The following is a 27,407-nucleotide window of genomic DNA, read 5'->3' on the forward strand; positions in this document are numbered from 1 at the left end:
ATGACAGTGAACTGATGAGGAGTCCGGTGGTTACGGGAAATGGCCCGGAGTGAGGAGGCTGGAGGCGGTTTCTTACGTACGAAGACGTGTGAGCACGTCTCCAAGTCTCGATGGCGGTAGGTCCCGGGGGCGTTCTGTAGGCGGGGTAGCACGGGTCAGAGAGAGGCCATAACGTTGCGCAGGCGGGCAACGTAATCTGCGGGTGCGTCGGGAACGCGGTCTTGCGGGCATGACAGAAGTTCTCCAGGGAGCCGAAGAGTGGTCCCGTAAACAAGCTCCGCAACGGTACAGCTGAGGTCCGCTTTGAAGGCCGTACGAATTCCTAGGAGAGCGACGGGAAGAGTCTCGGGCCCAGGGATGTCGGGGAGGTCCGCAAAGCAACCTTGACCTGTCGGTGGAGCCTCTCGACGAGCCCGTTGGAGGCGGTGTGGCAGGCTGTTGTGCGAATGCGCTTGGCGCGTAATGTGTTGGTGAGGGCCCTGAAGAGGTTGGACGCAAATTGACGTCTCCTGTCGGTTGTTATGACAGACGGTGCGCCGAAACGGGATATCCACGAGGAGGTCAGTGCGGTAGCAACAGTGGCGGCGGTAGCGTCAGGAATCGGAACAGCTTCGGGATAGCGAGTATGACGATCCATGATGGTGAGAATGTAGCTGAAATCCTCGCAGTGAGGTAGTGGACGGACAATGTCTACATGGAGGTGGTTGAAACGAGAGGGCGGCGACAGGAAAGGCAACGGCGCTAGACGGGTGTGCCGTTGTGTCTTGGTACGCTGATATTGTAAACAAGAGCGCAGCCAACGCTTAATGTGGGCATTCATGTTCGGCCACACGTAGCGGTTCCCGACAAGCCTTTGGGTGCCTCGTACTCCGGAGTGCGACAGAGCATGGAAGTGGTCGAAGATGGGCCGACGCGAGGGCAGGGAAACGAAAGGCCTCGATGAATCTTGGCAGGTGTCGCAAACCACTGCTGTCGTTGCGCCGGGCATGTGGGCATCTTCGAGTTTGAGGCTGGAGGTGATCCGGGCGGGGAGGTTAGCCAGTTCGCTGTCGGATGACTGGGCGGTGACCAGAAGGTTGAGGGAGAGTGCGGCTGATCGTGCCTGGTTTTCGGGGGCGGTTATGGTTGAGCGAGTAGTGTTGAGGTTAGGGCGGGTATGATGGACCCGGCTGAGGGCGTCGGCCACAGGATTGTTGATGACACTTACGTGCTGAATATCAGTGGGGAATTCAGAAATGAAGGATAGCTGCCGTATGTCACGTGGGGTATATCCTGTGCCCGATGATGAAAGAGCATACGTAAACGGCTTGTGGTCCGTGAAGACAGTAAATGAACGTCCCTCCAGGAAATGCCGAAAATGTCTAACCGCGAGGAAGATGGCAAGAAGCTCGCGGCCAAAAGTACTGTAGCAACTCCCTGGTGTCTTCATCTTTTGGGGAAAGGAGGCGATGGGCTGCCAAGCGGAAGAGATACGCTTGTGCAGGACGGCCCCGACGGCAGAGCTCGAAGCGTCGACCATGACTGATAATGCAGAAAATGGGACGTACCCGTATTGGTACTTGTACTAAATGTACAAGCAGCATGGCAAGATTTGACGTTTAAGCGTGTGGGCGTTTGAAATGCCCGACTCAATACGTCGTTACATCGAACAACTTTCCGCAGATGATACACATTGTTCCAAACAACATACTTGGCAGTCACACTGTAACATGCAGTGTAACTAACTGGCACACTTGGTGCCATATAGTTAATATAGGAAGACTCTAGAGAACGTACTCTGGCGCGCCGTCAATGAGATTCTTCTATTCCCGAGCGTGACCGCCCGGGTGCAACCATACGTTGATCCTTGACAGTGTTAGCGGACGAATTTCTGCCCCATAACTACAGCAGAGCTGCTCGGTTTGTTGTCTGTGCAGTCACGTGAGATAACAAACGGGGAAACGGGCCGATGGCAGGAACGATGTCCAGCGTAGGAATCGAAGCAAGCCGTGTAATTGCGTTGAGCACGTACGAATTTTCTGGATACGTGCAGGATTGAGTAATGTTAACGGAACCACAAGGTAAACGTTGTCATATCAAACGTGAATCATATTTTATCTGTGTGATGGCCTGCGATACCACCAACCTTTTGCTTTCCGCTGTTTACACGGATGAACATGTTTACCGCCTATGACATGTTGAAGTGGAGTTTGTATGCCTTGCGAGCAAAATCAATGAATCGTTACCCATTGTAACGAATGTAGCCACGTATTTCCGAAGACAACAATAATCCAAACATGAATACACACAGTAAACCGTCATCTTCATGCTGCTCTGCGAACCAATGGGAAGCGGAAATGGCAAAAACGAAACCACCCGCCACCCATGCTCTGGTCAGTCGAGTTTCGTCATAATAAAGTGACGAACGAACGACAGCACACAAGCAAGTGATGTAGTGGGAAAATATTCACTGCTTAGTTGTTTAACAAATACATACGCACATAGTACGCGGAATTTAGGTAGCAAGTGGTGAATTTTGGAAAACGAGTACGTCAAATTTAGCGGAATAAAGCAGCAAACGGAAGTCAACGCCGTCCATGACCAACGGATGCCAGCTCCATTGTGGTCACGCGTCCTTCAGCGAGTCCGACCACCCTGCTTGCTACAAACAACCGCCATCGTACTTAGCGGTGCCAATCGGTCGAAACGACTCAGAACGTAGTAGTTTGAGCGAAATCACGCGTTTACAACTAATGCGCATGCACGACACTTGGATCCGACGTTTACTTCGGACGAAGATGTTGTTGCTTTCTCTAATGACAAGGAGAGTGCTAGACCAAGTAAATAAATGCAATGTTTGGTAGGAAGGGATGTTGCTTCTGTAACGCTAGGTCCTTTAAAGTTACTACAGAGGCAGGTTGAGTCTTTGATTAGGTATGTCCTTCACCGTCGTGTTTCGCTCCGTTGTAATCTAGGAGCGGGTTGGCAGTTTTTGGTCATATAAGGTAACGCAATGCCAAGGAAGGTTCTTAAGGGATGTTTGCCATTGGTAGTTCTCGGGACTGCCCGGATTCTTGAGAAGACGGGCACGGCACCTGTTCTTTGTTTCTAGGACGAGGCAGTGTCGTTTTTGTACGCGATGCAACGTGGATCAATTAAAAGATCTGCAGAAAAAGACGACATAAATATATTATTGGTGGATATATCTGAAAAATTGACGTAATATGGGCTTGTCAATATAGGCAGCTATTACTGGTCCAATAGGGAGCTTGGTTGCACTTTTCATGTTGGACCAATATTAGCAGCTCGTATAGGTCCAGTATTGGCCAACCTGGCAGCCGACATTGGTTCAATATCTGTGTGCTCCCTGGGCTACCACGGTAACCACCAGGATGATTGGTAGCCCACCCATGAGTCGTAGAAGTGGACTACAGAGATCATCCCCAACATCACCCCAACATCATCATGCTCGTACAGATTACACCGGGATCCTCTAAAGCCACGCTCGAGACGCTCCTAGTCAGACTCATCAATTACTCTGCCAGCAACACCCTTGTAGAAAATGTGAAGGAACACAACATGGCCATCACGGTCATGGGAGCCTTCAACACGGACATTATGAAGCTGCAGAACAACTGGTTCACGGCAATCACGAATGAAGTCTTCGATTTGCATCTTGCCAGGTGGCGATAAAATTCTCCCAACCCGTACGAGACGTGTTAACGATTGTGTCGTCGTCAGAGGCAGGGAGTTGCCAAGTGCGTCTCCTAGTTCACTGTTCACATGCTTCGAATATCCACCATCGGGTAATGCCGGCCATGAGCTCATAAATGCTCATTTCAGCACAGCGATTTCTGCATTAACTTTTTATGTTCTTTCGGTTTGTCATTATTCCTGTTCTGCCCCTACAGACATATTGTTGAATGCGGCAATAAACAACACAAAGAAGTCGAGGAGTTGACGCCACGGCTGGTTACTCACTCAGTCTTTGTTCAGCACACACAAGGAAAACAACAACACCTGCCCCTACAGGTTGTGTTAGTTATTTGAGTATTTGGTAGCACCCCTTTGCGTATTTGTAGATGACAATATTAGTTCCAATTGGCCTGTCTTAAAGGGACTATCGCATCCGGGAACGTATGTATGATACCGATAGGGTAATGTTCCTCACCGCTTCAGAGTCAACTTTGCCAAATTTCTCTTGCGAAAACAGCTTACATATTAAGTAAACGAGTTTTAAAGGTCCGCATTCCATCTGCAGCCAACAGGATGATGACGTAAACCAGGCGCACGAATGGGAGCGCAGCGCTGGCGATTGTCTTCGAGAAAGTGAAAAGTCCTCGGTAAATACGCTGACTTTCGCTTACCAGTGTGAGTGCAGACGTAACCATGTTACGTGAAACACGGCGTTACGCTCCTGACTGTACGAACACGTTCAACGTTAACCAGAAACAACATTCCGCGAGCCGGTAAGAGAGAAGACGCCGTCCCCTAGAATTTCGCCTCGCCTGCCCGCCTGTCGGTCGGTTGCCAAGGCTACCAAGGTCCCTCCGGCCGCTCCGTGATTGGTATTCTCCATGTGAAAGGGCGCGCAGTGATTGGCCTCGTCCGCGTGACGTTTCCAGAGAGGGAATCCAGGAATGCGTCGTCTGCTCTTGCCAAGTTTTATATCAAACTACACAGGAACGACGCTGCCAATTCGCGTCGAGTTTTCGGAGTTATTATCAGTGATGAACGCGGAATAAAAAAGCACTACAGTTTCGGAATCGACCGGGACGGATGCGATAGTCCCTTTAAGTAAAAAGTTCACCGTGCCACTTCCTATGCCCTGTAAGCTCTCAGCCCGCCACAGCGCAGCGCCTTATTCTTGTCGAGCCATACATTTTAACTATAGGTATCTCGTCTGCACGTGTTCTTGTATTGCGTGCATTTCTGGCCGTCGTGGGTATTCATACCTTAACCTACCAGTTTTTATAGTTTGCTTTACTTTTCCCTGTTTGTTGCCCGATTAGTTTCCACTTAGTTTCCTTCTCTCTCTCTTTGCCATATAACGTATCGGTGACATGTTTTCTTCTTCTTTTTTACCTTAGCTTCACGTGTGCAACATGTTCCTGAGCTTGGGAGGAAGGAGAAACGACAAAACACAAAAATGAACAACACGAGTCAAGCTCATGGAGATGTTGCCAACGTCAAGTATACATGAGTTCGCATGCATTTCATTTTTATGTTTATCATGGCTTCAAACCTAGAGAGGTGCAGGCTACAGCACGAGAGCGCTTATATATATATACAGGGTGTCTTTTTTTAGGCTATACAGAATTTTTATTAAAGAACTATAACTGCTATAGACATGCTGTTTTCACTTCTATCATCTCTGGGCCGGCGCACGTTCTTGGCCTAAGGTTCATCGACCGTCAAATGCCTAATTACCTAAAAGTCGTTAATTAACTTTTTAATTATAAGAGACATGAAGTTGTCCCAGTGAGAGCATATCTTCCTTTCGGTGACCTGATATCGTAGCCGTTTTCGGAACAGAAATCCGTTCCGTAGATCATCCGCAAAAAAATCGTGAAGGAACACATTTTTTTTTTCTTTATTTTGTTCAATGCGCATCTTCGGAGAGCCGTCTTTCCTTCACCCCCAATGCGAGAGGGGGAAAGAGCACACTGTCGCCTCTTGCGTCCTGGAAAAAGATTAACAGAAAATGCAGCCCAAGAAAGGGCAGTTCCCATAGCGTCGCCCGATACATGTGTTTTTGTTTTCTTTCCGCAAGTTAAATCTCATCTTCGACGCATGAGGCTCCTTCACCATCTAACGTTGGGGGTGATGGAAGGACGCGTCTCGGAAGATGCGCAATGAAGAAAATAAAGAAAATATGGTGTTCCTACACGAATTTTTTGCGGACGACCTACCGAACCGATTTTTGTTCTGAAAACGGCTACGATATCAGGTCACCGAAAGGAACAGATGTTCTCATTGGGACAACTTCGTAGCTTTTATAGTTAGTTAATTAACGATTCTTAGGTAATTAGTGATTTGACAGTTGAGTAACATATAGCCAAGAACGTCCGCCGGCCCAGACATGATAGAAGTGAAAAAAGCAAGTCTATAACCCTTATAGTTTTTTTATGACAAATCTGTATCACCTAAAAAAAGACACCCTGTATACATAGGTTGGAAGAAAGGGGTTCGTGCGACCGCGAAATTAAATAGGTACTAACAAAATCTGAGGCAGACAACGAACATGCAGCGAGTAGGAAAAGGGGGAGTTATTTATTTACTACTGGAAAGTTAAGGTGGAAGTCAATGTTGCGGCGGCTGCTCCGCCGTCGTCAGAACTCGTCAGGACTTCCTACACTTTCGTTGTCTGCCCCTCTTTTCTAGTTCCTCTCTCTCTCTCTCTCTCTCTCTCTATATATATATATATATATATAGATTAGAAGCTTAGGAGGGCGGTTGACCACGAGAATGAAATAAGCAGGAAAAATCAGAAGACGACAAAGAGCTTACAGGAAAACACAAAGGGGAGTTTATTAACACATATAGGGATAGGGGTCGACGTTTCGGCAGCCAGCGCTGCCTTCGACGGGAGCGCACGGGGCTGTCAGCGCTGCCTTCCCGTCGAAGGCAGCGCTGACTGCCGAAACGTCGTCCCCTATCCCCATATGTGTTAATAAACTCCCCTTTGTGTTTTCCTGTAAGCTCTTTGTCGTCTTCTGATTTTTCCTGCTTATATATATATATATATGTTTACAATTTGATCGTGCACTCCCAGCCAAGGACAGCTGTTTCGCTCTACTTGGAGCTCGTCAGCCTGGCGTAGGGAAGTGACACGATCTTGGGTCGGCACAACAGTGCGTCTCGGCGAGACGTCAATGTTCCACGGTGACGACGCCACCTGTGGAGGCCGCAGTGCAAGCCAGCAAGTACATATAAAAAGTAAAAAAAATAGCCGAAGCTCTGTAGCTGCACGTTGAGCATATGTTTACAATTTGATCGTGCACTCCCAGCCAAGGACAGCTGTTTCGCTCTACTTGGAGCTCGTCAGCCTGGCGTAGGGAAGTGACACGATCTTGGGTCGGCACAACAGTGCGTCTCGGCGAGACGTCAATGTTCCACGGTGACGACGGCACCTGTGGAGGCCGCAATGCAAGCCAGCAAGTACATATAAAAAGTAAAAACATAGCCGAAGCTCTGTAGCTGCACGTTGAGCATATGTTTACAATTTGATCGTGCACTCCCAGCCAAGGACAGCTGTTTCGCTCTACTTGGAGCTCGTCAGCATGGCGTAGGGAAGTGACACGATCTTGGGTCGGCACAACAGTGCGTCTCGGCGAGACGTCAATGTTCCACGGTGACGACGGCACCTGTGGAGGCCGCAATGCAAGCCAGCAAGTACATATAAAAAGTAAAAAAAATAGCCGAAGCTCTGTAGCTGCACGTTGAGCATATGTTTACAATTTGATCGTGCACTCCCAGCCAAGGACAGCTGTTTCGCTCTACTTGGAGCTCGTCAGCCTGGCGTAGGGAAGTGACACGATCTTGGGTCGGCACAACAGTGCGTCTCGGCGAGACGTCAATGTTCCACGGTGACGACGCCACCTGTGGAGGCCGCAGTGCAAGCCAGCAAGTACATATAAAAAGTAAAAAAAATAGCCGAAGCTCTGTAGCTGCACGTTGAGCATATGTTTACAATTTGATCGTGCACTCCCAGCCAAGGACAGCTGTTTCGCTCTACTTGGAGCTCGTCAGCCTGGCGTAGGGAAGTGACACGATCTTGGGTCGGCACAACAGTGCGTCTCGGCGAGACGTCAATGTTCCACGGTGACGACGGCACCTGTGGAGGCCGCAATGCAAGCCAGCAAGTACATATAAAAAGTAAAAAAATAGCCGAAGCTCTGTAGCTGCACGTTGAGCATATGTTTACAATTTGATCGTGCACTCCCAGCCAAGGACAGCTGTTTCGCTCTACTTGGAGCTCGTCAGCCTGGCGTAGGGAAGTGACACGATCTTGGGTCGGCACAACAGTGCGTCTCGGCGAGACGTCAATGTTCCACGGTGACGACGGCACCTGTGGAGGCCGCAATGCAAGCCAGCAAGTACATATAAAAAGTAAAAAAATAGCCGAAGCTCTGTAGCTGCACGTTGAGCATATGTTTACAATTTGATCGTGCACTCCCAGCCAAGGACAGCTGTTTCGCTCTACTTGGAGCTCGTCAGCATGGCGTAGGGAAGTGACACGATCTTGGGTCGGCACAACAGTGCGTCTCGGCGAGACGTCAATGTTCCACGGTGACGACGGCACCTGTGGAGGCCGCAATGCAAGCCAGCAAGTACATATAAAAAGTAAAAAAATAGCCGAAGCTCTGTAGCTGCACGTTGAGCATATGTTTACAATTTGATCGTGCACTCCCAGCCAAGGACAGCTGTTTCGCTCTACTTGGAGCTCGTCAGCATGGCGTAGGGAAGTGACACGATCTTGGGTCGGCACAACAGTGCGTCTCGGCGAGACGTCAATGTTCCACGGTGACGACGGCACCTGTGGAGGCCGCAATGCAAGCCAGCAAGTACATATAAAAAGTAAAAAAATAGCCGAAGCTCTGTAGCTGCACGTTGAGCATATGTTTACAATTTGATCGTGCACTCCCAGCCAAGGACAGCTGTTTCGCTCTACTTGGAGCTCGTCAGCATGGCGTAGGGAAGTGACACGATCTTGGGTCGGCACAACAGTGCGTCTCGGCGAGACGTCAATGTTCCACGGTGACGACGGCACCTGTGGAGGCCGCAATGCAAGCCAGCAAGTACATATAAAAAGTAAAAAAATAGCCGAAGCTCTGTAGCTGCACGTTGAGCATATGTTTACAATTTGATCGTGCACTCCCAGCCAAGGACAGCTGTTTCGCTCTACTTGGAGCTCGTCAGCATGGCGTAGGGAAGTGACACGATCTTGGGTCGGCACAACAGTGCGTCTCGGCGAGACGTCAATGTTCCACGGTGACGACGGCACCTGTGGAGGCCGCAATGCAAGCCAGCAAGTACATATAAAAAGTAAAAAAATAGCCGAAGCTCTGTAGCTGCACGTTGAGCATATGTTTACAATTTGATCGTGCACTCCCAGCCAAGGACAGCTGTTTCGCTCTACTTGGAGCTCGTCAGCATGGCGTAGGGAAGTGACACGATCTTGGGTCGGCACAACAGTGCGTCTCGGCGAGACGTCAATGTTCCACGGTGACGACGGCACCTGTGGAGGCCGCAATGCAAGCCAGCAAGTACATATAAAAAGTAAAAAAATAGCCGAAGCTCTGTAGCTGCACGTTGAGCATATGTTTACAATTTGATCGTGCACTCCCAGCCAAGGACAGCTGTTTCGCTCTACTTGGAGCTCGTCAGCATGGCGTAGGGAAGTGACACGATCTTGGGTCGGCACAACAATGCGTCTCGGCGAGACGTCAATGTTCCACGGTGACGACGGCACCTGTGGAGGCCGCAATGCAAGCCAGCAAGTACATATAAAAAGTAAAAAAATAGCCGAAGCTCTGTAGCTGCACGTTGAGCATATGTTTACAATTTGATCGTGCACTCCCAGCCAAGGACAGCTGTTTCGCTCTACTTGGAGCTCGTCAGCATGGCGTAGGGAAGTGACACGATCTTGGGTCGGCACAACAGTGCGTCTCGGCGAGACGTCAATGTTCCACGGTGACGACGGCACCTGTGGAGGCCGCAATGCAAGCCAGCAAGTACATATAAAAAGTAAAAAAATAGCCGAAGCTCTGTAGCTGCACGTTGAGCATATGTTTACAATTTGATCGTGCACTCCCAGCCAAGGACAGCTGTTTCGCTCTACTTGGAGCTCGTCAGCATGGCGTAGGGAAGTGACACGATCTTGGGTCGGCACAACAGTGCGTCTCGGCGAGACGTCAATGTTCCACTGTGACGACGGCACCTGTGGAGGCCGCAATGCAAGCCAGCAAGTACATATAAAAAGTAAAAAAATAGCCGAAGCTCTGTAGCTGCACGTTGAGCATATGTTTACAATTTGATCGTGCACTCCCAGCCAAGGACAGCTGTTTCGCTCTACTTGGAGCTCGTCAGCATGGCGTAGGGAAGTGACACGATCTTGGGTCGGCACAACAGTGCGTCTCGGCGAGACGTCAATGTTCCACTGTGACGACGGCACCTGTGGAGGCCGCAATGCAAGCCAGCAAGTACATATAAAAAGTAAAAAAATAGCCGAAGCTCTGTAGCTGCACGTTGAGCATATGTTTACAATTTGATCGTGCACTCCCAGCCAGGGACAGCTGTTTCGCTCTACTTGGAGCTCGTCAGCCTGGCGTAGGGAAGTGACACGACCTTGGGTCGGCACAACAGTGCGTCTCGGCGAGACGTCAATGTTTCACGGTGACGACGCCACCCGTGGAGGTCGCAGTGCAAGCCAGCAAGTACATATAAAAAGTAAAAAAAAATAGCCGAAGCTCTGTAGCTGCACGTTGAGCATATGTTTACAATTTGATCGTGCACTCCCAGCCAAGGACAGCTGTTTCGCTCTACTTGGAGCTCGTCAGCATGGCGTAGGGAAGTGACACGATCTTGGGTCGGCACAACAGTGCGTCTCGGCGAGACGTCAATGTTCCACTGTGACGACGGCACCTGTGGAGGCCGCAATGCAAGCCAGCAAGTACATATAAAAAGTAAAAAAATAGCCGAAGCTCTGTAGCTGCACGTTGAGCATATGTTTACAATTTGATCGTGCACTCCCAGCCAGGGACAGCTGTTTCGCTCTACTTGGAGCTCGTCAGCCTGGCGTAGGGAAGTGACACGATCTTGGGTCGGCACAACAGTGCGTCTCGGCGAGACGTCAATGTTCCACGGTGACGACGCCACCTGTGGAGGCCGCAGTGCAAGCCAGCAAGTACATATAAAAAGTAAAAAAATAGCCGAAGCTCTGTAGCTGCACGTTGAGCATATGTTTACAATTTGATCGTGCACTCCCAGCCAAGGCTTGGAGCTCGTCAGCCTGGCGTAGGGAAGTGACACGATCTTGGGTCGGTACAACAGTGCGTCTCGGCGAGACGTCAATGTTCCACGGTGACGACGCCACCTGTGGAGGCCGTAGTGCAAGCCAGCAAGTACATATAAAAAGTAAAAAAAAATAGCCGAAGCTCTGTAGCTGCACGTTGAGCATATGTTTACAATTTGATCGTGCACTCCCAGCCAAGGATTATTTTACTTTTTATATGTACTTGCTGGCTTGCACTACGGCCTCCACAGGTGGCGTCGTCACCGTGGAACATTGACGTCTCGCCGAGACGCACTGTTGTACCGACCCAAGATCGTGTCACTTCCCTACGCCAGGCTGACGAGCTCCAAGCCTTGGCTGGGAGTGCACGATCAAATTGTAAACATATGCTCAACGTGCAGCTACAGAGCTTCGGCTATTTTTTTACTTTTTATATGTACTTGCTGGCTTGCACTGCGGCCTCCACAGGTGGCGTCGTCACCGTGGAACATTGACGTCTCGCCGAGACGCACTGTTGTGCCGACCCAAGATCGTGTCACTTCCCTACGCCATGCTGACGAGCTCCAAGTAGAGCGAAACAGCTGTCCTTGGCTGGGAGTGCACGATCAAATTGTAAACATATGCTCAACGTGCAGCTACAGAGCTTCGGCTATTTTTTTACTTTTTACATGTACTTGCTGTCTTGCACTGCGTCCTCCACAGGTGGCGTCGTCACCGTGGAACATTGACGTTTCGCCGAGACGCACTGTTGTGCCGACCCAAGATCGTGTCACTTCCCTACGCCATGCGGACGAGCTCCAAGTAGAGCGAAACAGCTGTCCTTGGCTGGGAGTGCACGATCAAATTGTAAACATATGCTCAACGTGCAGCTACAGAGCTTCGGCTATTTTTTTACTTTTTATATGTACTTGCTGTCTTCCACTGCGTCCTCCACAGGTGGCGTCGTCACCGTGGAACATTGACGTTTCGCCGAGACGCACTGTTGTGCCGACCCAAGATCGTGTCACTTCCCTACGCCATGCTGACGAGCTCCAAGTAGAGCGAAACAGCTGTCCTTGGCTGGGAGTGCACGATCAAATTGTAAACATATGCTCAACGTGCAGCTACAGAGCTTCGGCTATTTTTTTACTTTTTATATGTACTTGCTGTCTTGCACTGCGTCCTCCACAGGTGGCGTCGTCACCGTGGAACATTGACGTTTCGCCGAGACGCACTGTTGTGCCGACCCAAGATCGTGTCACTTCCCTACGCCAAGGTGACGAGCTCCAAGCCTTGGCTGGGAGTGCACGATCAAATTGTAAACATATGCTCAACGTGCAGCAACAGGGCTTCGGCTATTTTTTTTACTTTTTATATGTACTTTCTGGCTTGCACTACGGCCTCCACAGGTGGCGTCGTCACCGTGGAACATTGACGTCTCGCCGAGACGCACTGTTGTACCGACCCAAGATCGTGTCACTTCCCTACGCCAGGCTGACGAGCTCCAAGCCTTGGCTGGGAGTGCACGATCAAATTGTAAACATATGCTCAACGTGCAGCTACAGAGCTTCGGCTATTTTTTTACTTTTTATATGTACTTGCTGGCTTGCACTGCGGCCTCCACAGGTGGCGTCGTCACCGTGGAACATTGACGTCTCGCCGAGACGCACTGTTGTGCCGACCCAAGATCGTGTCACTTCCCTACGCCATGCTGACGAGCTCCAAGTAGAGCGAAACAGCTGTCCTTGGCTGGGGGTGCACGATCAAATTGTAAACATATGCTCAACGTGCAGCTACAGAGCTTCGGCTATTTTTTTTACTTTTTATATGTACTTGCTGTCTTGCACTGCGTCCTCCACAGATGGCGTCGTCACCGTGGAACATTGACGTTTCGCCGAGACGCACTGTTGTGCCGACCCAAGATCGTGTCACTTCCCTACGCCATGCTGACAAGCTCCAAGTAGAGCGAAACAGCTGTCCTTGGCTGGGAGTGCACGATCAAATTGTAAACATATGTTCAACGTGCAGCTACAGAGCTTCGGCTATTTTTTTACTTTTTATATGTACTTGCTGGCTTGCACTGCGGCCTCCACAGGTGGCGTCGTCACCGTGGAACATTGACGTCTCGCCGAGACGCACTGTTGTGCCGACCCAAGATCGTGTCACTTCCCTACGCCAGGCTGACGAGCTCCAAGTAGAGCGAAACAGCTGTCCTTGGCTGGGAGTGCACGATCAAATTGTAAACATATGCTCAACGTGCAGCTACAGAGCTTCGGCTATTTTTTTACTTTTTATATGTACTTGCTGGCTTGCACTGCGGCCTCCACAGGTGGCGTCGTCACCGTGGAACATTGACGTTTCGCCGAGACGCACTGTTGTGCCGACCCAAGATCGTGTCACTTCCCTACGCCATGCTGACAAGCTCCAAGTAGAGCGAAACAGCTGTCCTTGGCTGGGAGTGCACGATCAAATTGTAAACATATGTTCAACGTGCAGCTACAGAGCTTCGGCTATTTTTTTACTTTTTATATGTACTTGCTGGCTTGCACTGCGGCCTCCACAGGTGGCGTCGTCACCGTGGAACATTGACGTCTCGCCGAGACGCACTGTTGTGCCGACCCAAGATCGTGTCACTTCCCTACGCCAGGCTGACGAGCTCCAAGTAGAGCGAAACAGCTGTCCTTGGCTGGGAGTGCACGATCAAATTGTAAACATATGCTCAACGTGCAGCTACAGAGCTTCGGCTATTTTTTTACTTTTTATATGTACTTGCTGGCTTGCACTGCGGCCTCCACAGGTGGCGTCGTCACCGTGGAACATTGACGTCTCGCCGAGACGCACTGTTGTGCCGACCCAAGATCGTGTCACTTCCCTACGCCAGGCTGACGAGCTCCAAGTAGAGCGAAACAGCTGTCCTTGGCTGGGAGTGCACGATCAAATTGTAAACATATGCTCAACGTGCAGCTACAGAGCTTCGGCTATTTTTTTACTTTTTATATGTACTTGCTGGCTTGCACTGCGGCCTCCACAGGTGGCGTCGTCACCGTGGAACATTGACGTCTCGCCGAGACGCACTGTTGTGCCGACCCAAGATCGTGTCACTTCCCTACGCCAGGCTGACGAGCTCCAAGTAGAGCGAAACAGCTGTCCTTGGCTGTGAGTGCACGATCAAATTGTAAACATATGCTCAACGTGCAACTACAGAGCTTCGGCTATTTTTTTACTTTTTATATGAACTTGCTGGCTTGCACTGCTGCCTCCACAGGTGGCGTCGTCACCGTGGAACATTGACGTCTCGCCGAGACGCACTGTTGTGCCGACCCAAGATCGTGTCACTTCCCTACGCCAGGCTGACGAGCTCCAAGTAGAGCGAAACAGCTGTCCTTGGCTGGGAGTGCACTATCAAATTGTAAACATATGCTCAACGTGCAGCTACAGAGCTTCGGCTATTTTTTTTTACTTTTTATATGTACTTGCTGGCTTGCACTGCGGCCTCCACAGGTGGCGTCGTCACAGTGGAACATTGACGTCTCGCCGAGACGCACTGTTGTGCCGACCCAAGATCGTGTCACTTCCCTACGCCAGCCGCAACCGCTGGCAAGGCAAATCAGTTTGTTTTGAAACGTCGCGGAGCGAGCACGAGTCTGCTCGGTTTTTGAAGAAACTCGTTCGACGCTTTCAAGATTGGAGTCATTTAAGGTGCGTATTATTTCTATGCAGTGATTATTCGTCCGCACGACACATTTTCGTTCATCATCCCTTTGATTCCCAGTGGTCTTGATCACCGGCAGGCTGGACGCAACGACTGAGGGACGGAGACAACGAACTGGCGTCATGCACGAACGTTGATGCGTGAATTAGAGAAGCCTAGATTGCACTTTATACCGGGATTACACAAGCAAGTAGGCATGTTTTTCGGGCAAGCTATTTCGGTTGTTGGATTTTTTTACATTGTATTTTCTCCTAGGTTACGCCCAGGCGATGTCGTAAAGGGATGAGTCAATCATCTTCTGTGGTTGGTGTTACGTTCTGCGGAAAAACGTAAGTTGTGGAAGAACAGCAATCCAAAGGTGTGGAAGAGATAAAGAAGCGTGACCACAGAGCAACTGCAATGGTGAAGGAGAGATGCAGTGGTCAGCATTCATCCATACCCCGTGTGTTCGGCGTTTGTGCATCATGACAATGTATGCTCGCGATGGACACGCACCACCCCTGAAATGGATGTAATTTTCGAATAAAGGTATTTGTTTGTGATATTTATCGCACAGCGTAGCTTCCTGGGGCTGTTAATATATCGTAGAGGAGGGGAAGCACCCCGACGGGTAAGCCTAAATTGCTGCGCGCTATCCGTTGCATGTACCGCATGTGAGGGCGCGTGTACCTCTTAAATTTGAGAGGTACAGTTTTTAAAAAAATGTACCTCTTGGCCTAGCGGTACTTAACCGTTACATATGCGTTACCTGGTTTAGAGTGTACGAATGCAGTTCGAATGGTCACGATATATTCCTACGTTGTTCAATGCGGTCGCGTATGCCACAGCACAGTATATGTATCTTGTGTAACGAGCCTGGCAATCGCACGATGCGCGCACGGACAGAAATACGGTCTTCATTCGTTGAAGACGAGTCTTCTACAGGTATAAGCTCAAACGACCACCAGGTCTCACGTTGTTGCTCAATCGCTCCCATACTTGCACTTGCAGTAAAAGCAGTAAACAGATCGGCGTGCATGGCAGTTGGACTGCGAAATTCTCGAGCACATAATCACAATATCACGCCAAAAATGTTGTTGAGATGAGTTCGCAGTTGTTCTTTCCATGGTTCAATAGTTCTGGGGATTACCTCGGAGGAAACCACGAGCGAAACCCTCATCATAGCCAACCGCCATAACTGGATTCCTCGCAAACGTTAGAAGACGCCAGGAAAGTCGGAGAAAGCCTCAGCTTTCATCCAATCAGAAACACGATTCTCTATCTACGTAGATGGAGCAGGTTTTCCACATCTGGGGCTCAAAAACGGCTGCGCCCATGCTTCTTTTGGTCCCTTTAATTCATTTCCGTAATAGGGAGACAAAATTCACGAAAAAAAACGAAGGTGCGTTTCGGGGGACAGTTGGATGCGCTGGTTCTGAATATCACAAGCGTCACAACACATCGGGAAATCGGCGTAGCTCATCTTTAAATATGATGAAAGCTCAAGATCTGGGCTCCGGGCCCTGATCTTGGGCTCACGGGAGAGCCCGTGCCGAATCACCACCTCACGCTGTAGGCCAATCATTGAACAGAACGATATTGTTATTGCTCAAGATTCGTGAAAAGCGCGGGGAGTGTACTTTTTTGTGAGAATTAACGTAATTGCATAGGGGTCACAAAAACGAGTAACACTGTCACTTTCGGGAATTGAAAGGAGCGAACGTTGTCATTAGGCATACTCGGTGGCGAGGACTATGCAATGTGATGAGGCTTTGTGCATCCTGTGAGTCATCAGATTCAGCATTCCTGTTGCAGGTGTTGCTGGAGCTACGAGATGAATACAAGAGCCTTCACGAAACCGAAAACAGCTTTTTTTTCCTCGGCGTTGGACCACTACCCGACTCATTCGAGGGCGGACTCGATCGATCGGAGATTGTTTACACATACCTTATGAGGTAGCGCCTTTGTTTCTTCATTTAACAGAGAAACGAGTGCAGTACTGACGTTGCGTGTCAGGGGTCGGATTCACAAACGCGATCGTAAGTTACGCTAAGACGTCATAGCCTGCGACGCGCGTACGACGGCGTCGTAAGCGCGATTCACAAAGCTATCGTAGTGGAGAGGGTACCCCCTTTGACGAGGAAGAGGAAGTTGCATGCTTCCTGTCAACGTGCACCTCGGAGAGAAACAGCCAAAGGGTGCGAGACTATGTTTTCGCTATGGTAACGATGACGAAAATTTGTAATCGCACCAATAAGAGTCGTCCTATTAGAAGCAGACGAAGTTGTTCGTCCCCAAATGTTTTGTTACTGCACGTGCTCTCGGTCTTTCGGTAGCCATAATGAATGTCATGCACTCACAGGCGAAACGCGTTCGTTGACACAGCAAATATATTCCCAGTATGTTCGTCTCGGGTAGGGGGTGGGTGAGGGTGATTTGTAAGCGGTGTGTGGCACTCAGTTTTGCAGCTTTTATGGCTTCTTTTGCCTTTCTTGCAGACAATTTGGAGGGGTGTTGGGGGTGTCTTAGCGGGGTGTAGGGGATGCTTGAAAAATCCCTGCGACCGGATTTTACGGAGCACAAAGTTTAAGCATTTGTTGAAGGTTACCAAGCAAAAAGTGTCTCAATGTCACTTCGGGGATGGTCTCGATGGTTCTGTGGCAAAGTGCAATGTGTTGGCGCGTATTATGGAGCCTTTGTTTGCCGTCTCCAAATCCACCGCTGCCAAATAACGCCGCCATTTTTTTTCGTAAGACTGCTCGGGAGCTCTCGCAGGATTCCGCCGTAAGCTGCGAAGATTTTGCGACGCGCGCCGTTCGTGAATCTACACTTCGTCGTAACTTTCCCGTACGACGGAGTTACGACAGATTCTGGCGCACGAGCTCTTTGTGAATCCGGCCCCAGGTCACCAATAAACACGTAGTGCGACACCAGAGGAGTTGGTCACTGGTTTAAACCAAAGATATATTAGAGGACGACTCTAGAGAACGGACTCTCCCAATGTGCACTTGTGCACTCTCCCTTGCACTCTCCCAATGTGCCAATATTTTCCCAAGGTGTCTCCCTCCTGTGCCCAGCCTGTGACCACCCGCCCGCAGCCATGCTTTGGCACGGGCAGTGTTAGTTGACGAGTTTCTGTCCCCTAATTGCAGCTGACCTGCTCCGCTTCCAAGCAACCCTACGAAGACGAAGTCGCGCGCACATGATCACATGCCATCCCATAACAGAACGGCGAAACGGGCGTGTGGAGTCAAGCACGTCGCGACAGAAACGGCTGGATGCTCCCGGTGTGGTCCTATTGGTTTTGGAGCGTGATGTAGCTTGGTATCATGCGACTGTAAACGATCATTCGGGCGTGTTTGTCCGTGTTCGTGTTGTGGTCCGTATAGTAGTCGTCGTCCAGTGCCGTTGAGCAGGCTTCGAACACCCTGCTGCTCTTTTGCCGGCGCTGAATATAAATTGGTTATGTTTAACCAATTGTCAGCGATTGCTTGAATTAAAGCTTTCACCCGATAACAGGCTGTCTTTGCTTTATAGCGCAGTCGTTGGAAAGGTGCCACGAGTTTCTATCAAAAGATGAGTATCAGAGGGACTGCCGCGGATTTGGTGTAATTGCGTTCCCGTTCGTACCTCCAAAACTGATGAGTTCCTTTTTTTCAGCATATATTTACCCTTGTTGAACAAAGAAACAAGATAGCTTTTTTTTTCCTTTTTGCATTTCAGGGGCAATTTAGGCTGGAAGAGGGTGCCTTCGCTTTTTTTCGCCTTACCGTTCAGATCCGCGGTAGGGCAGTGTGTGGAAGACGACAGGTCCCATAAGCACTGAACGAAATGACTGGATAAGGCGCTGAATGCTCAAAGATTGGCACCCGTCCTTAGGGTACAATATCCATCCATAACGTAAAAGCGCTAAGAACCAGGACGAACACAGACACACACAACATCGAGCGCTCACTTTCAACAACTTTACTGACATGTCACATGGCAAGTGTTTATATTCATTGCAACAGGAACTCCCTTTCCCTTTCAGATATCGAAATACTTTCCCAGCTAAGACACGTGTTGCCCGCTTTCTTGATCAGGCAAGCCTCCCAGATCTCTCCATCTCTCTGCTTTTTATATCTCCTTCTTACCTCTGTTTTATCAAAATTGCCATCACAGCCGCACTCTCTTGTATGTATATACAAGTTACCTTGTTTACTATTTTCACAATTTTGATGTTCTTTTAGGCGGGTGTTCAGTCATCTCCCTGTTTGTCCTATGTATGTCTTCCCACAACTCAATGGAATCTCATACACCACTTCTTGTGCACATGGTACCTGAGCTTCCAGATGCCTAACTGTACAACCTATTCTTTTATCTCTGTTTATAACTGCAGGTAGAGACGACAGTTTTTTATTGCGCCCACACACTACCCGAACATGATGGCTACGTGCCATCTTGATCAATCTATGTGATAGCCCATGGATATACGGAATTACAACAACCCTATCCCGCCTACCCTCCGTATTATCTTTGTCTCACCCTGCTCCCTTAAGAACCCTACAACAAACACTATATGTCATTCTCAAGGCGCAACCGGCGTTTTTTAACCTTTCTACCTATTTGTAGAAAGGTTAAAAAACGCCGGTTGCGCCTGCGATCTGAAAGGGGGCGATCTGAAAGGGAGTTCCTGTTGCAATGAATATAAGCACCTGCCATGTGACATGTCAGTAAAGTTGTTGAAAGTGAGCGCTCGATGTTGTGTGTGTCTGCGTTCGTCCTGGTTTTAGCGCTTTTACGTTATTGAAGTCTATCACCAACAAGCCCAAAGGGATGTTTTAACGAGGGTACAATAACTGCAGCCTTGAGTGTCTTTTGTGTAGCTGTTATATTCCTATGAAATATGTAACATTAAGAAAGGCACACCAGAACTAAAATATTTCAGATTCTGAGGGACGGCAATCTCAGCAGTATGTAAACACACAAAAGGGCAATTTAAACAGTTCCTCTCCAAGCAAAGGACAGTCTCCACTGCACTGCACTGCGTTAGAACACTCGTCGTCTGAGATATAGCATCGCCATCTACACGGAGAATGTTCTTATTCGTGGTAGACCCGAACTGGCCCCAAATGACCCTCCAAGACCTCTTTGGATTTGTTTTTAAGATCGTAGAGAGATCATTACCGTAAAACTTCCGTGTAGCATCCACAAGCGTCTTTGTGTATTCCGACACGATAGCAAAGCTATAGCCCTGTCACACGGACACTTTCGATCCGCATTGAGCCAATGCTCATCGAGCTTAAAGACGATCCGGCGCTGCTACACGGACACGTTCGAGCAGTATCGAACTCCGATCCTGCTCAACCCTATCCCGTTTCGTTAAACGGGATTCAGATTCTCAAGACAGCTTGAAGACCGCCGTTGGCATCCTCGAACTCAGCGAATTTTTAGTATTAAACAAAAGCATTACATTAATTTGCAAATGTTCCTATACAAGCCCATGGAATTTCTCGATTACGGTTTTAGCCTTAGTATGACGGGCGACGGCGTTTGCTAATTTGTTTAACCACTATCGATACCACGCCCCCCGTAAAGGCTTAGAAAACAGCTCTAGGCGGAAGCGGATGCGGTTATTCTCGACTTTTTTGGAACATATTTGTCAATCCCAGCGCACTGCCCAGGGGCTGTTAGCGCCGGCTGTCGACAAGCCAACCTTTCAATACACATTCAGTTGGAACGTGCGGCAGCATCACGCGCACCGAACGCACTTGAGAAACTCGATGCGGATCGGATTGAATCCGCATTGAACGTGCCGTGCGAAAGGGGTGTAACTTTCCCAAAACTGTGGGCTGTTGTTACTCGTAGTCTGTGCTCGGCGATGCATTCTTCTTTTCCTCCTTGACAGGCGATTTAGATCACAAGTATGCCAAGGGCTACTCTCACGCGTTTTAATTTGGATTCGCGGAACATACGTGTTCATACAGTACCAAAATGCAATTCCTAAATTGAAGCCAGTTACAGTACACCGGACGGTTATACCAGGCTGCCAGAAAACTGGACGTGAAGTTCTGCATGTACGACTGAATAGCAGCAACGTCCGCGTTTTTGTAATCAAAAATGTATTTTTAGTACCTGTGGTGTCTTACACCGAACGTACAGTGCAGAACCCAGTTACGCAGCCTGACTCCATCGTTCTATTCCCTCACTTTTATTCACGCGCCTCGAGCCATCATGACGATGCCTCGCCGATACCACATATCCCCCTTTGTTGAAAAAGACAATCCCATGACATACAAACTTCCAAAACAAAGAGAGAGAGAGGGGGGAAGAGAAAGTCAATTGCAAATTAGCACACAAGACGACAAATGCTCTAGCATTCCACAATGTATATGTCCAGCGAAATGAAATGTCCACTTTATGTTCCTGGAATGCTGTGCGGGTATCTGACAGGTGGTGCATGACTTCTCGCGCTACGTCGTAATGGCGGCGGCGGTGGTGGTGGTGGCGCTTCAAGGGCATCCTGGGGTTGCTGTCCCGGCGCAGATTCCGTTTCTGTAATTGAAACAGTCCACCCCCCATGCCGTGACGAAGTGCCCACTTTGTCTCCTGCTGGTGGTACTCGTGGCTGAGCCCATGCAAACTTTGATGAGTGCCACACTCTCCCATCTTCGAGGAGGTACGAGAGTGGACCACGGGGCGCTACAATCCTAAGAGGAGCTGAGTACTTTGAATTGCCTTTGGTCTGCTTACCAGGCCTGCGAACGCGCACATACTGCCCTGGATGAAATCGTTTCTTGACGGCACGTCCCTTGTTGTCCTCGTTTGTTTTCTGTTTGGTTTGCCGGGCTGCTACGCGACGCCGAATTGCAGGCATGTCGAGTTCCGGCGTGATGATAGGAATGCCCGTCGGCTGCAGTTCCGTTCTTCAGGGCGCCGAGACCATTCCATTACGCCAGCGAAAAAATGCCTAATGCCCATTCCATTCCTAGTACAGTTTCTGCCATTCCATTCCAATTCCATTGCGGAATCATTCCGGAATCATTCCAACCCCGGAGTGGCAACTCCGCAACCTTGGTAGCCGCAAATTTGTTATCATGTTAAACCACGAAGTTTAGTTTTCCGGATCATACATTTGGGGACTGCTTCTTTTTGTCCAGAAAGCTGTCTGCAAGTTAAAGATAGTGACGAAACGTATCTCCTTCAGAAGTTACCCTCACAAGCACAAAATAACAGAGCATCAAATATCCCTTGCACAGTCTGCAGCCCCACTTCAATATCATTTATGTGACAGGTGTGTTCAGATTTAATTAAATGATGAATAATGTGAGTAATTGAACTGTGCACCTTTCATGTTAGCAGTGAGTGGTTATCGATCTGTGAATGGAATTCAAGGAGGATTTACCCAGGGTGTCGAACCGCAAAAAAATACGGGTGTGGTTCGGGTTCGCGTTGCTTTAATTTCGCTCCCGTTCAGTTCCGGTTCGGCCACGCCGTAATTGAACAGGTTCGCAAACCGGTTCGCGAACCAGTTCAACGCTTTCATTTAATATGTTCCATAGAACTGCTTTTATCAGGAAATGCCTGGCTGATAGATTACTGCTGTTGCCAGCATTGACGTTTTTAGCGGTCAGGTACTCCCTTTAGCGAGGGAAAGGAGAAGTGGATGAGCACTTATTGCAAATAGAGCCAACAAGATACACCTAAAGGAACCTTAACAAGATGGACAGCCTTTCATAGACGACAGTAATTGCCGGCACACTGCATTCGCAGCGTGAATCGATCTGAAACCGTGGTGAAGCAGGTCGAAAATAAGCCTGCCAGATAGCGGGTAGTTCGTTCCATAGGTGCCTGGTTCGAACCCCTACCGTGTCTGGGACGACTTCACTCGCGATTTTTTTTCCTGTGCGCGGCCCTTGTGCGGAGTGTTGCCCCTGCGGTTACCGGCCTGCGGAGGGCTGCGCGTGTGCTTATCGTCGCGCGTTGTTCAGCATGGGCCGACTTCTTTCGTCAGTCTTTAGCCCGGGTCGACTTCACTCGTATTTCTTTTTCCATTACAACAGGTATGCGGTGGGCAGTTTACATGCAAGTATAGACATGCAAAGGCTCAAAAGTACTAGTGAAAAGATATTTATTATAGTCAATAGTGTGGGGAATTATGTTGTGACTCTGTGTAAAGGAGAAAAACATAGCAAAAAAAAAAAAAACTGAAGCAGAAGAAACAAAATACGATACACGTAAGAAATATTATACTTATTTCAGGAATGATGCAATAGCATCGAAGAGGTATCACACATCAAACACAATATTTTTTGTTAACGGTAATCGTTCACACAAGTTTACAATGAATCAGCATTAAAATGGAGTAGCACATTTAATAAGTCCTAATGAATATGATTACAGTCCAAATTACAAGTTGTATTATAAACGCGAGAACCATCATTGCAACAGTGGAGTTTCAATTACAAGTGCCGATAGATGTAAGTAATTGTACACAAGAGTGAGATCCTGGAAGACCATGGGACACAGAGGAACGACACGAATAGTAGAGGAAATAAAATCTAGCACACAGCATTTTGTTCAAGGCAATCTTAGTCAATATAATTACAATCAAAATTCTGTAATTATAAAAAGTCCGAGTCGCAATCACTATTATTGCAACACTAATAATTTCCTCATTATCATGTTTCTTATTAGGTGTCTTAAGGAATTTCGAGCACAACATGGAATCCAAGTAGCATATGTTTTGTTCCAACATTACACAACTTTTAATTAATCAATTTCGTATTAAGTGAATAGCGCAGACGTAAGGAAATAATGAGAAACAACATGATCAACAGATAGCATTCTCTGCATGTTCAAAATATCGCCTCTGTACAAGCTTAGCCGACTTGTCACCCACTTTGACCAAATACTTCCATTTCAAGGAAATAATGTGAAAAGATAGTGATCTCCTCGAATAATGCTAACATCTATTTGCTATAAAATATATCGCCTTTGTACTATCTTATCTGACCCCGAGAGCATCCTGTTGGCTGAAAGAAGGAAAGTGATGTACCCCCAACCCTTTGAGCGATAAAGCATGGCCAGTTGCTTCGCTTTGGTCGTACAGATAGAGAGGTAAAGTGTCCTGGCTTTGAGGAAAAGAGTGAAAACCCAGAGCCTCTCTCATTGTGACCGTGACTATTTTCTGCGTGTTGGATGCCTCCATGAATGTAAGGTTTGTAGAGTTCGTTAGAATTAAAATTGTACAGTGTTCGATTGGTCATGAAGATGATTTTATGATGGTCAAATGATAGATTATTTTCCTGTGTTGTTTACGTGTTGGAGAACGCGCCGGTTAGAGTGTTTCTCTGTTCTTCTGCCTTAAGTCTGTGCTAGTCACAGTGTTAAATTTGTAATGTTTCTCGTTTTCATAGATTGTTTCGCTATTATTTTCCTGCATGCATCTGTTGTTTATATGTCGGATGATGCGCAAGTTTGGTTCTCTATTAATGCTAGCTGTTGATTGTGTTGTTTCTCATTACTTCCTTACGTCTGTGCTATGCACTTAATAGGAAATTGATTAATTGAGAGTTGTGTAATGTTGGATCAAACCATATGCAACTTAGATTCCCTATTGTGCTCGAAAAGTTCATAACTGTCACAAAACAGGCGTACGCCTCCAGTCTTCAACAAATCTGGGCAGATAACGATATCATTCCAGATGGTTGTTGGCTAGGAGCGTGCTATGCGGTGAAGTTCATTTTTAACATATCTATTTTCTGTGTTGGGTTCATAAAGGAAAGTAAGGTTGTTGTGTCTGCTAGAATGAAAATTGTGTAGTGTTCGATTAGATTAAGTCACGACGACGATTTTACGATAGTTAAAATGATAGATTATTCTCCTCTGTTGTTTACGTGTATGAGGACGTGCCGCTTAGAGTGTTCCTCTGTGCTTCAGCGTTAACCTGTGCTAGTTGCAGTATTAAATTTGTATTGTATCTCGTTTGGATAGATTGTTTTGCTATTATTTTCCTGGACGTATCTGTTGTTTACGTGTTTGATGATGCGCAGGTTTGGCTCTCTATTGATGCTACCGTTGATCGTGTTTTGTTTCTCAGTATTTATTTACGTCTCCATTAATCACTTAATAAGAAATTTATTTATTAAAATTTGTGTAACGTAGGAACAAAACATATGCAACTTAGATTCCATGTTGTGGTCGAAATTCCTTAAAACACTTAATAATAAACAGCATAATGAGGAATGTATTAGTGTTGCAATAACACAATTTTGATTGTAATTGTATTGACTAAGACTGTCTTTAAAAATGCTGTGTCCTAGCTTTTATTTCCTCTTGTATTCGTGCCATCCCTCTCTGTGTCCCATAGTCTTCCAGGATCTCTCCGGAAACCGGGTCATCGATGGGTGGCTGCCAAGGGCTCGGTTCGCTGCCGCTTCTTGCGCCATCACGACCAGACATATGTCGGCACAGTTCCCCTAGAAGTCGGCCCAGGACGCACATTTCCCCCAGGGCGTCAGTCGTGACGTTGCCCACATACGTGAGGCCGACAACGGCAAGCCCTTTCACCATCACCACCACCACCACCACGGCCACGTGACCCCATGTGCAAACAGCACCTGGGAGCGCCAGTGAGTTCCCGCGATGGGCGAAATTGAAGCAATCCATGGAAGATACGGGGGGAGAGGGGAAAAAATGTGGGCGTGCTGATACGTCACGCTTCGCAGATATGATTACGATATGGTTCGCGGATATGGTTCGCGTTTGGAATGTTGTGGTAAAGGCATCGTCTCAGTGCTTTCCAAGGAAGGATCACTCGGGTTATCTTCCGTTTTGGGACATTGTGAAAGGCTGCTAAAATTTTGGCTGCAAGATTTGTTTACACCCCATTGTGGTACAACCCAACGTAATTGCTCTTGTCGCATAATGCAGTGACACACTGGTGCACAATGTATAAAATTTTGGGCGCGAAAGACTCACCATCGTGATACACGCTCTGGAAGTCACACAAATCATTCCATACTCATGCTGAAATTTTGTTTTAGCCGCAGATTCCGAAAACAGCGACGTGTACTAATACATGCAGAGTATTTGGAAAATGAATCAGATACCAAAGCCAATTCTTGACATAAATTATGCAAGCTGAGGAACATTCCCCCTTATTTACCTCATAACATATGTAATCGCTGTTTCTTTTATACCTTCGTCGTATAAAGAAACGCTTTTGCTCACGATTTCAGAACAGGGTTTATACGCTATGTCACTGCTCTCGCCCTTTCCCGGCTTTTCGCAATGCAACAAGCTTTCTATTGAAGAATATAAACACCACTACACAAAACTGATGCTGAAATTTTATTTCTCAGTTGATATATAATCAGAATGAATCAGCTGGACTAGAAAGCGTGGTACCAAAGGGGGAAAACAAAAACAGTTCCAGCAGAACAGACTCCTTCTGCTGGCTGAAGTGAGCGTTTCTCAAAACGAGGGCGCACTCAAAACGTAGCAGCTCTTATAGTGTTCGCTCCATGCAGAGCAATGACCTGTACTTTGTTTTCGTGGACGCCACCACAGAGCAGCCAGGTTCGCAAAGTACATCATGACGAATAAAAGAGAGAGAGAGAGAGAGAGAGAGAGAGAGATCTCTGATCTGATGGTGTGTACAATAAAACCAGTGCGATATGTACACATACAGGCTGTACGGGCTAAAACAAGCAGTGGGTTTTCCGAAACAAACTGCATTCGGTTCTTACATGGAGTCTCATTTCTTGAAAATAGCGAGCAATAAGCAGTAGTTATGATGTGACTGTGAACAGTAGGCACATGGCCGTCGAAGTTCTTTCCACTTGTATGTACACCAGCTAAGGGATTCCGAATAGGATGAGTAGAAAAGCAACGAAACGTCTGGTGGCTTGTCGTTAAGGCGTAACTAGTGGATATAATGTCGCGCGCATGCTTTTATGTAATTTATATCGCATCACATACATTGCGGTGTAGTACATACGATCGCCGTAGTTGATGAGGCAATCATGTGTAAAGCACTGCGCATTCCTATATACACGTTTGTCAGCAGGTCAGTGTCCGAAACGACAGGGCTTATCTGATCTCTAAACCGTGGAAAACTGTTTATCTGCACACTTGCTGCGCCTCCCCACTTATTCCGTCCACTTAGCGGCCTAATAAAATGCGAAAGAATACGCATCACAAACGCTGACCAGGTTCGATAATTCTTGCACTGCACACGAGTCCGAACTCTGCTCTATACTGCGAGTCACTGAGAGAAACGGCTTCCGAAAACTGTATGAAATGAGAAAATATAATATCCAACGATTTGTTGCTGCTGATTTCTCAATGAAACCGTGCTGTCTCAGTCGTACTGTGACATCCTGTAGCTGCCCCTCCCTTACCTTCGGCACATAATCCTGGCATATCGTGTGCCTGGACGCGGTCATTATGCGATAACCGATTTCGAATGCGAGGAAACGAGCACGCTTAGATTGCAAGGAACAGCCATTATACTTCGTCTAACCAAATCCACCCGTGCTTTACAATCGGTGATTTATAGAGCCCTCAATAAAGCCCTCTAATGTTTGGCGTCAGGTTGTGGATTCGATTCCGGCCAACAGCGTTTCGGCGGAATACAAGTTGTAGTACAAGTTGTTTATAGATTGTGCACGCGCAGCGCGCGAACGCCAAACGCATGGCCGTTGCTACTGGAAGGGTTCTTTGAAGCGCAAGGATCCCTCAGTGCTGAGCGAGAAT

The 27,407-nt window shown here is 48.0% G+C and overlaps 1 protein-coding gene across 1 annotated transcript in view; it reads left to right on the forward strand.

The window, feature by feature from the left end:
* The window catches only part of LOC135387716 (uncharacterized), an 87,258-nt gene that overhangs the window by 23,520 nt on the left and 36,331 nt on the right, over positions 1 to 27,407 (forward strand). The window contains exon 6 of the mRNA XM_064616814.1: positions 16,482 to 16,621. Within this exon, the coding sequence (XP_064472884.1) occupies positions 16,482 to 16,621 (140 nt within the window). The remainder of the gene's footprint in view (positions 1 to 16,481; positions 16,622 to 27,407) is intronic.

This window comes from Ornithodoros turicata, chromosome 3, assembly GCF_037126465.1.
Source record: "Ornithodoros turicata isolate Travis chromosome 3, ASM3712646v1, whole genome shotgun sequence".
In the NCBI taxonomy this organism is placed as follows: domain Eukaryota; kingdom Metazoa; phylum Arthropoda; class Arachnida; order Ixodida; family Argasidae; genus Ornithodoros; species Ornithodoros turicata.